Source organism: Pteropus medius, unplaced genomic scaffold, assembly GCF_902729225.1.
Source record: "Pteropus medius unplaced genomic scaffold, Ma_sr-lr_union100, whole genome shotgun sequence".
NCBI lineage: Eukaryota > Metazoa > Chordata > Mammalia > Chiroptera > Pteropodidae > Pteropus > Pteropus medius.
Window position 1 is genome coordinate 19,464,836 of NW_024349803.1, and position 14,377 is coordinate 19,479,212.

The window sequence follows — 14,377 nt, forward strand, 5'->3', positions numbered from 1 at the left end:
GGGAAACCAGAAACATATACCATGGTGCTAAGAAAAATCAAGAATTAACTGGGTAAAAAGAAATCTATTCAGTAGCTTATCAAAGCCGCTACTCATGCCCCATTCGCTTTAGAGCCATGATTCTCACCAGGGGCAATTCTGCTGCCCTGGGGACATTTGGCAATGTCTGGAGACATTTTTGGTTAACAAAACTGGGGAGGTGCTACTGGTATCTATAGAGTAGAGGCCACAGATGCTATTAAACCTTCTACAATGCACATAAGAGTCCACACAAAAAAAACTATGGGTCCCACAGGTCAATAGCAGCATGCCTGAAAATCCCTGCTCCAGAGACCTATTTGCTGACCTGCAGTGTGTGATAACCTGCAGCATTCCATGAGAATGTGCTTTGATAAGAGACCACATCCAAAAAAGGTCTTTTAAAAACAAAAGTGGACGGTGTCCAGAAGAATTCAAAATATCTGGGATGCTGTCTGTGGTATACATATCTAATAAAATGGTGTGTTATTTTTGGAAATAAACCTTAATGAGCTATTCCAGATTTATCTATTTATTAGAGAGAAACTGGCTATGTTTTTAGTTATAAATTCATTAAAACTTTTCATCTTACTTCACGTTAAGCCATTAATTACTGATAAATAAACTACATAAACAGAAGGTGTTAGCGGTAAACGGTGCTGCTGGGAAGCCTTTTATTCCTCTTTGTGTAAGCGTGGACACCACCTGCTGATTCAACTACATGTTTAAAAGAGAAATCAACCACTGGACAGGTTCCACCTGCAGGACAGAAAATGCGCTATTGTGTAAAGATGCCGTGGCTTTCTTGGCTCTGTCCAGGGTAAACAGAAGCCCAGCCACTGTGACCTCACTCTGTATTTACTATCCACTCATCTCAGATGTAGAGGAGAAAATCCTGAGCATCATGCCAGCAAGAATAAGAACTGATGCGAGACTGTTGTTCCAGCTGGCACTGCACAACAAAATTTCTCCCCAGAACCCCAAGATTCTAAAACAGCAATACAAAAGCATATTACATTCCCTCACGAATACTGAGAACTTTTAAAAGAACATCCATGGCAGATATGACTAGACAAAACAGTCCTCAAATAAAAAGCAGCTCAGAAAAGAAGCTCTCTGTACATCTCTGATACTTGATGGGCTGATGAGAATAAATTAAAATAATAGGAAAGACTCACAAAGAAGAAATTGTTTTGAATTTTGAGAGAGAGGAAGGAAGGGAGGAAGAATGAGAAGAGAGAACAAGTAGAAGAGAAGTGTAAAAAAGAGTTAATACATCACTAAAACTTAAGGAACCACAACTGTTGGAACAACTCAAAAAACCAAGTTAAAGCAATACAGAACCGCGAAACATCCCCAGTCCCAGTGTATCTCAGAGCGTGGTCCGGACACCCATGGGGCGCCAGAGTCTCTCAGGGGGACTGAGAGATCCAAACCGTTCATATCAGTACTGGGACTTTTAGCCTTTTTCATTATTCTGACATTGCGAAAGCAACGGTGCGTGAACCACTGGCCCCTTATTGCGAATCAAGGCGGTGGCATCAGAATGTCTTAGGAGTCACTTTTTCTTCACTGCCACATGCTGGCAAAAACAAAATAAGCCAACTTTACTTAAACGGTTCCTTAATAAAATAGTAAAAACTATTAATTTTGTTGAATCTAAACATCTGAGTCCCTATGTTTTTAATATCTGGTGCAATGAAATGGCACCAAAGAGAACTAAGTATCAACCATCAAAGCATGATGGCTGTCTAAAGGAAAAGCATTTGTAGGATCATTTGAGTTTCAAGCTCAACTAGCCATTATTTTCATCGAATACTATGGTTTCATAGACACAGATATCTCAATCAAGGATTCTCAAAAAATGTCACTTCAAGGAAAACTGGTAGTTTTGTTGCTGACGATTAAAGGAAAATTAGAATTCTGAGAAATATATAACTGCCATAAAAGCCTGTCTTATTACTTAAAAGATACTCTCTCATGAGACGAGACTGGTAGTAATATTATCAAGAGATTTTAAAAATATCGTATAAGGAACTGTACCAATAATCAGAAGATCTGCGCAATTCAGTAAACTAATATTTTCTAACTTAGCAATACAAGATGTTGCGCAATCACACGTGGATAAAAGATCAAGTGCAAGAGAGACCAACGGATTCCTTTAAATAACCTTTAAGAAACTACGAGGGTTCATGTTTTATTATAGTATCAGAGAATATCCGTAATTATCTGCAAAGGCCACTAAGATACTCTTGCTGTTTCCAACAACATATTCAGCTTTTAATGTACTTCAAGGTAAAACAACATATTTTATGGAAAAGCAAATATGAAAATTCAGTTTTATTCTATTAAGTCAAACATCATAGATTTGCCAAAACGTATAATGCACACTTGCACTAATCTTTTTTCAAAAGCTATTTTTCATAAAAATGGGTTTTTTCTTTTTAAATCAATTAAATAGCTTTGTTTTAATTTTTAATACAAGAAATACTGACAAACACATAAATGAAAACTCTTTGGAGCCCTCCATATAATTTTGGAGAGTATAAGTGCATCAGGAGACCAAAAAGTTTGAGAACTGCTGACCAGCTCTAATCTTCTAGTTGATGTCTGATTTGCATATTTTCCACACGATATACGAGTCTGGATGAGATGGAATGCTCCAGTGAAAAGGAATCTCTTACTCCATAAACTCACTACTCCAATGTTATCGTTATAAATAGTGCAGATGCTGTCAGTAAGTTACCAGCAGCAGTCATCAACTTCTTCCAGGATGACCCCTCCACTGAAACTAGAAAGGCAGGTAAATCTTTTCCCAGCCCTGCATGCAGTACGACATCGTTGCGAGACCCATTTTGATCAATGAGATAGAAGAGAAAAACTGATGGGGGGCTTTTCCTTCCAAGAGCCCAAGAAGAAAAGTCTCCAGAAATGCCTTTCCCAGCATTCTTCTAGTGTTGAATGAGGTTGAGAAGCCTGGAACTAACAGGCCTTCCTGTGACCAGAAGATAACCCAGAACATGGACAGCTAAGAGAATGGAACTAAACGACTGAAAACCTAGGGACATGCTGATATAACCGAGTAGTGGAAAAAATATTGAAATTGCCAATCCGAAGAAATCCAACTGAACAAAAAAACCGATGTCCTTTTGGTTTAATCTACCTCTAGTCAGATTTTCTATTCCTTTTAGGGAACAGTATTCCTAGCGGAGTTAAAAATAAGCTTCCTCATTCGGTTCTAATTTAGCTCCCACAGGCATATTCTAACCACGAATACTAAGTAGTGTCATGTAGTCTTTATCTTACCCAAACGACTGCTGTTCTGTAACTAAAGACAAATGGTCCCTCTTCAGAAATAATCGATAGAGATGGAACTCAATGTTCTCTATTTCCTACCCTTCGGAAAAGAAATAATTGCTAAAGTCTACCTGTCCAAGAATTTGTAAGAATCTCCAAAGATAAAAAGAAATCCAAATAAGCACTCAAACTAGCTGACAGAGATATCTTATCACTGGTTTACCAGTCTTCTGCTTTCATAAACAATCGTGCTTTCAATGGAAGATAAGTGTTTTTCAGTGTCAGATATCTTCAGCTAATCTCGGGACTCCTTCTTGGAAATATGGAGGTTGGACATTCAAATGTATACGAGGACTCAGAAACTAATCTACAGTGAACAGGGGGCTAAGCTAAGAAAAACTGGAACTGAAGAAATGCTCTACTTCAAAAGAACATCTACTATTCAAGGTCAGCCAATTACTGCTATGTGGGGAATGAGTTCCCAGAATTGCCAGATCTTCCAATTTTTAAGGAAAACTTAGACATCTAAACTACTTTGGTAAAGCTCCAATATTTAATGTTGGCAACGGATTTAAAACAAACGAAGACCATCCTGGGCCAAAATAACACATACCCAGGCTTGGTCCCCACTACTGACAAACAGCATGTCACCTCTAGCGTGATATTTAAATAACGACCCAAGAAAATTCTTATTAAAATTCATTACATGGATCAAAAATTTTCAGGATAAATTCCAAAGGCATATTTAAAATGCCAGTCACAGACACTCGGCCCCCATCTCATGTGTGGACAAAGGGACTCCACCATCAATGCGCTCACCTCCAGCAGCAGAAGCGTCTCCTGTTCGGTCCATTCTCGTCCAGCGCTAGCACCTTTACTCTAAAGAAACCAATCAGAAGTCAGTTATTTCATTCCTAGAGGCTGAATACGGAGCTCGGCGGGATTCTTTTCTAAGTTCAGGGGGCTGCTTTATGCAAACCACCAAAATAAGTCCTTGAGTAATAGGAAGAGATCATTTAAAGGACCTAAACTTCCAACAGAAAGGCCGGCCTATTTCAAAGATTTTTTGTTGTCTATCGAAAACTCAAACTATTTAGACATTTTTCTATTATTCTGATATTTAAAAATACCTTCTGAAGCTACAAAGGAACAGTATTTTAATGCATACCATGAAGCAGTTATGATATCATAACCATAATGCAAATATTTGGTATAACTTGAAGGTAATGCTTTTTCCAAGATGCAAGAACACCCCAGAGGATTCTCAGTTCCAACTGCAACAGTTCATGGTACCTCATTTTTTACATCTCTTGATTAAAATATTCTCCAAGTGACTCCCTAAGCCCCAGATCACCCTTTCCATGAGAATCCCTTAAAACTTAACAATTCATGTGAGCATTGGGGGTATAAGAAAACCAAGTCTCTATTATATAAAAATTAGTCATCTGATTCATAATTCTTGATCTACAGACTCTGCTCCATTCATAGACTTGGAGAGGACTATGTGGTATACTTGACATTATACTTTACCTATAGATGTTACTAATCCGAAATATACATTCTAACATATTATGCCTTCTCTGAAAACTATTTCGGGAGATTACAATTTAATAAATGAAAAAATTTCTACAGTCGATGATTTTCTTGTTTCTGTCTATAAAGTTTCTCAATTTATTTTAATTAGCCTGCTACGAACTTGAGGTAAAAGGTATGAGACTGAATTATGATTTGCTAGCTCTCCATGGCATTTGATCCATACCATTCTGAAATAGTCACACACACACAAAAAAATACTAAAAATATTATTCTTTTAACTAGAGAATAAAAAGTGGACTCTAAGCATTACAGAAATTAAGTCCTAAAGTACTGCTTTGTGAGGAAGAAAAGATACAAGTAGCTGTAACTCAAAATATATTGCTTGCGTTCCTTGAGGATTACTTTAAGATAACCAAAGGTTCATCTTTTAATGAACCAGCATCAGAAGTGACCATCGACCAGATGTGGAGTCTCAAGAGGAACAAAACTCATTAACGTTTCATCTAAATTCTGAGGAAGCCAAATCTGAACACAGGGAAGATTTGTACAACCCAGGCATGGATGCTGTTTACTGGGTAGGTCCTTGGCAACCATTTCGCCACTTCTTAGCCTCAACGTACAGGAAAGATTTTCTCCATTCCCATTGCCTTAAGTCAGTATTCCTCCTCCTGATAAAAACTGGCTCACAGAATAGCACATAATCGAATCAGGGCCCATGAAACGTTTGCTGTGGTTTTTGCATGATTTTAGAAATTTTTTCTTTGCATTTATTGAGGTACAACATTTGCACAGTAAAAGACACAAATCTTAAGTATAGAGTTTGATACGATTTTGCTTATACACCCGTGTAACAACCACTCAAATCAACATCCCAAAGGCTCCCTTCTCCTTTAAATAAACCCCCCAAAATGATCACCGTGTAAAGAGTCTATATTCCTTTCTGTCTAACTATACCTTTACCCTTTGCCATGATCCTTTTCCTTCCTGGAGTCATGTGCTTCCATCTGGGATCATTACCCTTCATCCTGAAAAACTTCCTTTGGTTTTCTTACAGTGTGTAATTAAATGAGAAATGAGAGTGTATGCTAGTGATAACTTCTCATCTTTTTAATGTCTGTCTGCAAAGGTCTTTATTGCAATCTCAATCTAGAAAGATATTTCTACGAGCTACAGAATACCAGAGTGACAGTTTTTGTTTCACCGTTTGAAAATATTACATTGTCCTCTGGCTTCTATCATTTCTGTTGAAAAGCAATATATCAGTTTTATTATTGTTCCTTTGAATTTAATGTGTCCTTCTCCAACCCCACTCCTACCCCCTCCCCCTCCTTGGCTGCTTTTAAGATGTTAGCTTTTTAGACAGCTTTAAGCATGATGTGCCTGGGTGTGGCTGTCCCTGTACCTAAATTTGGATCTGTTCAGTCTCTCTCGATATTGTGAGTGGGCATCTTTATTAGTTGTGGAAAATTCTTAGCCACTACATCTTCAAATATCACTCTGCTCCACTTTTTTCTCTTCTTATAGGTCTCTAATAATAAATATGAGTTCTTTTCACCGTATCTCATGTGTCTCTTGCACTCTGTTCTCTGTCTCACCTCCCCCGCCCTCATTTCTTTTTCTCTTGGTCCTTCAGTTTCAATGTCCCCTAACCTGACTGAGTGCACTAACCCTGTCTTCTGCTGTATCCAGCCTGCTACTAAACTCATCTAATGATTTAATTTCAAGTATGGTTTTCGATTATACAATATTCATTTGATTCTTTTTATATACTCCAATTCGCTGTTGAAATTTTTCATTCCCTCTATTTCCTTTAACATATTAATCAGTGTTATTTTTAAATAACTACCTTCTAACCATGTAGAAAAAACGGTAAAATAAGTGATTGTTGTTTTATAAAATGTCATCGGATTAATTAGAAAGCTCGCCTCCTTACAGTATAGAAAGTAAATTAAGTTTCTTCTGGAAAATGATGCTTCTTAGAAGAAGGTCAGAGAAGACATGCTGGACTGCAGTCCATGTGTGTCTAGGAACAAAATTCTTACCTTTGCTAAGGTTTTCTTGGAGTAAATGTCAGTACGGAGACCAAAGTTCTGCAAATCAATTGGTTTTTCCTTGTTCTTTTCAGGAAAATTTAACATCTGCTGAGCAGCAGGGACCTAGGAGCCAGATGAACGATAAATAGCTGTATTAACCTCTACAAAGTCTGGGGATGGAAGTTTTTTAAAAACTGTTTAATATTGGTACTTAAACCACTCCTGGTAGAAATTCTACCAAAAAAAAAAAAATACCCAAACTTTCGCCTACACTTCTGACAAAATTTCAACATACAAGAAACATTTTTTTGAACTCTTCTATGTACAGAGAAAGCAGGCAACAAATTTTCTAAAATATGATATTCCATTTCACCATGGAGGGCAATTTGTAGTCTGGATTCATATTATTCCAACTTAATGCTATAGGAATGTGACTGACATAATAAACCTTTCAAAAGAACATGTGTGAACATTCACTTTCCAAATGTTAGGAAGAAAAATTTTAAACAATTTAGCAGATTTGAAGAATCTGCTTATTTTTTAGTGTCTTTGATGACAGAAGTGATAAAGGGAATCATGAGTATGAAAGAAAATCTGTAACACATGATAGGATAAGACATAGTCCTGGGATTCACGGGAGAATACTATCTTAAACATTAAGTAGTCTTACGGTCAAACATTTACGACAGATGAAAAGAAAACCTATCAGGTAAGAAATAGCACTATTATACGATGACGATAATTCCTGAATGCGAATGCTAAAAGTAAGAGTATGTTACCGTCCAGACCTAAAGAAAAGGCACTGATTTACCTGAGGTGATCGAAGATGTAGAGGCACAAGCCCAGAGGGGGTATCAGCCAAAACATTGAAATGAGGAGTAGGAGGAGGCCCCATGGCCATGGGTCGACTTTCTGGATCCACTTGGTAATTAACAAGCCCCCATTGCTCTAAAAAGGCATGAACCCTAAAGAATAAAGCTCCAAAGGTTAAAATCTGGAGAATATACCTCATCTCCTTTATAACCATTATCACATCTCATTAAAAAAACCAAAAGACAAGTAAACGTGTTCTCTGTAGGCTATGAACCAACGCAAATAAACAATTTTGACTTGTTGCATAAGGAACAATTTCTACAAACTTAAAATAATGTTGATAATATAGCACTCCATGACCTAATATAAAGCCTACTTATTTCAATCACAAAAATGAAAGCACAAACGCTCATTTAGGTCCATGGTGAAAGTAATCACACAGAGACGAAATTCCCAAAAGGAGAGTCACCTTTCCTCACACAGATTTAGGGCACAGAGCTTATCCACTCCCCTTCCCAATCCATTCTCCATCCCTGGTCATTTTATAATTTGACAATAAAAGATTATAAAACTTTAAAAAGAGGAAAAAATGCTAAGGTATTACAAATATTCAACCCTTAAATGAAAGACGTAAGATTACAGTATTTTTATTAATCAAGAAAACATCCAGCTTAATCAATTAAACAATAGACAGCTGTGTATCAGGAACCACCTGCCGTGACATGTCTGGGGAGTCGGACACTTTACCTCATCACAGCGCACACATCTCCAGTCAAATTCCTCCGACAAGCAGTGCTGGTTAAATATTCTTGAGGGTTTAGGCGATATGTGTCAATCATAAAATTTCGATATGCCAAGTATCTAAAAAGCAATGACAACATTCACAAGGTGGACCACATCCTTTCAGAAACAATAACTCATAGAGCCAAAAGTCTGCATAGTCCTCACAACCAAATACAATAAAGACAACATTCCAACAAATAACAGTGAAACTGTTTTGTGTATTTACAGTCATGCGTGTAAAAGCAACTATTTACTAATATATATAAATGATAAGGAAATATAGAAATTTGATGAAGGTAATGTGTGTAACACAAATCTAAACTGATCACAGAGATGGATACTCGCCCACAGATGTGCAAAATGCCCAGGCATTTAGGCTGACTCCTTAACGATGGTCGGCCTTCCGTATCCGCGGATTCCCAGCCGCAGATAAAAATACTGTTTTAGATCCACAGTTGGTTGAATCTATGGATGTGAAACCCATGGATACAAAGGGCCAACTCTACGGGGGTTCGGCACTGTCCAGGGTTTCAGGCCCCCAGGGGTCTGGGGATGTATTCCCTGCTGCTAAGGGGGGAATATTGTTATTTATCTAACACTTTCTGCGTGCCAGGCAGAGTTCTGAGCACTTTCCATGCAGTAACTCATTTAACCCTCACAATCTCTCTATGAAGCAGGGTCTATTATCAGCGCACTTACAAAAGAGGAAAATAAAGCACGGAAGGATTACAGAATTTTCCTAGCCCACAAGGCTGGTTAAGTCTAGCTGGTAAGCTAGACTTCAGCCAAAAGTATGCGCTCTTAAGCTACGCTGCCTCTCATTTCTATACATCTCATTTCTTCCTTCAGCCACAGGTGGATCTGACTCTGACATGGCTATATACCTTCTGGCTGGCAACGAGTAGAAGCCATGAGGCCAAACTCAAAAAGTAAACAAGAACATATAAAGAAGAAAAACAGATTGGGGGTCAGGTCAGAGCAGATTCCACAACGTATCCAACATTTCTGCCACAAAATACTTAAAACAAGAGTGTTAAGAAGATAGAGACCTAGCAGAAGTTCTCGCCACAAAAGTAAAACACAGTCTGGCGCCGTGAGGTTAGCTACGGCAGAGCAGAAAAGGCATACTGCTCCGAAGGGTCGTGTCAGCAGAGGTGGATGACACAGATGGAAAGGGGCGTTCACAAAGTTAACCGGGCTGAAGCACTAAACTGTGCTGTTGAACAGAAGACTCCCACGGCCATATCTGTTTACTTATAAATGCTGACAATGAGTAAATTAGCTGGAAGAATCTACCGTGTCTGAATAGATGGAAACACTATTAGAGAAACCAACAGGGTGTCTTACGCCAAATCTTTGATTCTGGTTCCAAATGACTCCTTACAGCTCTGGCATGGAAAGGCTGGATTTGTTTTTGACATCTAAACTTAGAATCTCAAACTATCTTGGATAATATATCACCAGAATATATTTATTATTCAATTATCTCTATAATGCCACGTGTTTTACATAAGAAATTATCCTTCCCTAACAATTTAAACACGAGACATCTATTTGTGTAGTCACATGTATATAATACACAACAGGTTAACACTATGAAGATAATACACAAAAAGATATTTAAAGCATGACAGGTGTGGATTTATTTTAGGGGCAAGGGTTTCCAGAAGTGTGTATTTAAGGGTCACCAGGCAAAGGCAAAAATACTCTTGACAAACTTCTTCCTTTCAATAGAAGCTTTTCTATTTCCACTGAAAAGCACAACGATACTTTATGCAATTAAGATCAATTCATATGCAGCTATATCACATTTAGCATTCTTTTAATTCATCAGGAAAATAAGATAAAGATTCCATTTTCTCCTAGATCATAACACATAAATATCTATAGTCAATAATACATATATGTACATACAAGATGAAAACTTAGGAAAAAACCTGAACTCATTTTAGGAAATTCCTGTTACTGAATTCAGTCTTTAGATACAAGAGCTGACATGTACTGTAGTTCGAGGTCAAGGAAGAAAAAACTTTGAAACAATGTCCTTTGAAGCAAGGAACTGTGTGCGGCAGACACAGGAACACTGTTCTGAACAGAATAAGATATTTGCAAACTTCCATGTATTAGCAGAGATTAACCTAGAAGTATGCTTTAAAAACCCCCTGCCAAACACATGCAAACAAACAAGTTTTCTAAATGCTGGCGTCACGGAAGTACCAACGGTATCAGGCTAACATCATCACATCTCACTCACATCTCTGGAGTCTTGGACTTATTCTTTCCATTGAAAAACTCAGGAAGAGCACGCCGTTCAATCACATGAATACTGAAAAGAAAAGAAAAAGAGGACTGGGAATACTCTTTGAAAAATAAAAATCTTAAAATCTGGGCTAAGCTTAATTTCCAAAAAACTGATAAATCCAAAAACTGAGCACTACATGCAAAGTTTTGCACAAGTTCCTGTGTATTAAAAGCATAAAAATAAGGAAAGCTTTCTCCTTCTTACCCTCAATATAGTTTTTCTATTCCTATAACTCAAAAATTCTATCAACGCATTGAAAGCTAATGATTTTATTATGTTGTTGTCATAATACACTGTGACTAGATGATGAGCCACAAGACAGGAAGAATTCTTTGGAAACTGGCCGACAATAATCATAGTAGTTGGCAGAGCAACAAACTGGTAAATGAGTGACCGACCAGCCAGAAGACAACAGGATTTACAATAATCAGTTTCTCAAGCTCTTAACATTGGTGCACCTTTTTGTTCAAGCCCTCAGAAACTTTGTGGTGCATTAAATTTTTAAAATTATTTCAGTGATTTACTGCTTTTAAAAAGATCACTGACCTAATCTCTAACATTTAGATAAAAGCATAGATAATTTAAAAAATGTTATGGGTGATATGCAGTGTAGAGACCATTTAAAATTATCAGGCCTCACACACAATACAAATAAACCAACTGTATATCTAGCACTAAGGTTCTGACACTAATATTAATTAATGTTTTTCCTCATGACATATTTTAGTTTTTCAGTGGCTTTCCAGATAAGCGACACGTACTGGCTGAACGGGAAAGAGCAAACCAATAACCTGTGAATGTAACTAAAAACATTCCCTCTTTCGTTATTTGGAAACATTTAAGTTGTTTGAACTGGATCTCACTGCCAAATACTATAAATGCAATAAATTACCTGCAAAATTCTAGAAAGATAATTTCTATGATGAATTAATGCTATACAGATATATGTATAATGACTTTCCAAGTTTTACTTTAATAAGAATAGCTGTAAGAAATTAATTATCTAGTTTTAATATACTTCTCATTGTTTTAACTGTTATAGGTTTGGAGAAGCCGACAAAAAAATTTCTATATGCACCAAGAGCAAAACACACAAGAACATTTAATCACTTCCCTCACACCCCGCAACCTCTACATCTGAAGTGCTAGCAGCTGATGCCTTAGGTTCTGAGAATGAGTCAAGCAGTGGAAGAAGTGGGGTGTCCAGAATCATGAAACTGGAGTTCTTTCCATTATCAACTCTGCAACTGTGGAACACTTCGACTGAAGCAGCAGTTACGTCACCCGTAAAAGAGGGACATAGGTAATAATACCTCCACCATCCATTTAAATGCACGCTGTGTGACATGCAAATGCTATCGTGCAAACGCAAGTGTTTCTGTATACAATACAGTGTTATGACTTTCCCCTATCTTAATTTTAGAGGAAAAGAATGCTAGGTTCTCAAGTGTATCCTAAGGCATGTACTTACAAATAAGACTAAGACACTACCATATTTAAAAACAATTTAACACAATAATCAATGCAATAAAGAATGCCCTTCAAAAAAGTGCTATACACTTAACTCTGTCTGCTCCGGCTTCTACTTACTCAAAACATTTATGAACAGCATTCAGAGATGGTTTTAAAGGTATACGGCAGTCTCAATATTAGAGCCAAACCTTGTAGTTTTGAACAAAAACAAGGTATAGCCCAAGTGTACCACCCGCCCTATTCCTTTAAGTTGGCTTCTAAAGACTTCTAGATGATATATATGTATATCTATTTTAAATAACATCTACCTTAAAGAATGATAACGTAATAATCATTATTAAGTGCAAGCAAAATACCCAAATGAGACCACGGGAGTCTGTGTAAGGGCATCACTGCAGTAAGTAGACAACCTTCTAATTAAAGGCCCTTAAAGAAGCTCATCTCTATTTGGAGGGGTAAGTTCTGGTACATGTATTTTAAAATTACGAAGCAATCAAATAAAAAAATCAGCCTGATAAAAAATTGCCACATCTGAGTAATCAAGAAATAAAATATCTAGGACTCCAGCTATTTCCACTACGCTCCAATGATGCCACAATGGCTGGTTGTGGTAAACAGTGGGGAGAATGCTTAGGTCTGTTTTCTTGAACTTTTTTACATACCAGGGTTTGTACATGAAAAGCCTCCTAATGTTAAAATAGCTCCTATTAAAATGAAGCTACTATTATTTCCCATTACTGGGCAGTGAGATGAATTTTTCTTTATGTATTTCTTTAATGTTTTAAAATCATGTAATAAACATTGATATTTTATAATCATTAAATACTCAAGCATTTGCTTGTCTGAATTATAACTGATTCCAAATGACTTTGGTTCAAGCTTACAAAATGTTACAACCCTAAGTTACAACACAATCTATTTTCCATCCTGAAATTCTTTTAAAGAACACATTCCAAAGTTAAAATAAAATCACTTTCTATCTTTCTTCATCCAATGTGACAGTGATTATTGATGTGAGGACTTGGGCAGAATGGCAAAGCACGATTTCAAAAAATGTTTTCCCACTTCTAAGTACCAAGTTAACAGATGTCAGCGACCCACTCACCAGTTATAATCAAACCACGACGCATAGCTAGGAATAATAATGTGATTGGTTTGCTCTGTGACATTATCTTCACCAGGGTCAACGGACCGACTCTGATCACCTTTGCCGGGATCCTCATCTTCCTACAGAAAAGAAGCCAAAGTTCAGAAGAGAGAACTATAGAGATAACAGCTCTCAAACTTCTGATATTACACCACAGAAAATGAACCAAGTTGATCTACTATCAGGGACTAGAAAAACAAATTTCAAGTAAAAACAGCCTTACACAATTTTTAAGGTATCTTCTCAAGATGTCCAGATGACATAGATTTATTCCTCCCTTTTACAAATGAGGATATCAACAGAGAAGGTAAATGTCTCATAAGATTAAACAGTAAGTTAATTAAACAAAGGCCATTTCTACACTGAGGAATTCAGATTCATAGTCCAGAACTTTTTTCACAATAGCTTGCTTTGTACTGTTCAGTTTTACCTAATCCTAAAATCAAATTTAAATTACTAGTTTTGAAGTTATTTGTAAGGTGACTCAAAAATACTCATAAGGCATAAGAAGGTTTCCCCTATCCCAAAGATTGACAGCTAAGTGTCTGATAACAGCTACATGTGCATGACCTCATTTACTCCTGACAATACTAACTGCGGGTACTACTTATCATCTCCACTGGTGGACGAGAAAATGATGCACAAAGCTTAAATTATAAATGAGATATAACTCCAGGTAGTCCAACTATAGGGCCTATACTCTCAATCACTTCCCCTACTAAAAATTACCTCTGATGGATATTAGAATATAAATTATGAAGGTTTTACAAATGATTCTATGTAAAAACCTGGTATTGCTAATAAAGTAATTTCAAAATCATCGCTTCCTCAGGTACGGCACCTGGGAAGATGGAAACTTCCTTTTGATAAAATTCTGGGGGTCGGGGTGGCTCCATAGTGTAGTGGTTAGCACATCTACTTTACATGCAGAAGGTCCTGGGTTCACATCTCAGACCATTGGGTTCACGTCTCAGA

The 14,377-nt window shown here is 37.1% G+C and overlaps 1 protein-coding gene across 1 annotated transcript in view; it reads right to left on the reverse strand.

Moving 5' to 3' along the window:
* SMARCC1 (SWI/SNF related BAF chromatin remodeling complex subunit C1) overlaps positions 1-14,377 on the reverse strand; it is a 125,971-nt gene that overhangs the window by 57,291 nt on the left and 54,303 nt on the right. The window contains exons 14-19 of the mRNA XM_039837617.1: positions 13,361-13,482; positions 10,735-10,806; positions 8,445-8,558; positions 7,696-7,849; positions 6,894-7,007; positions 4,135-4,194 (exon numbers count right to left, since the gene is read on the reverse strand). Coding sequence (XP_039693551.1) covers positions 4,135-4,194; positions 6,894-7,007; positions 7,696-7,849; positions 8,445-8,558; positions 10,735-10,806; positions 13,361-13,482 — 636 coding nt within the window. The remainder of the gene's footprint in view (positions 1-4,134; positions 4,195-6,893; positions 7,008-7,695; positions 7,850-8,444; positions 8,559-10,734; positions 10,807-13,360; positions 13,483-14,377) is intronic.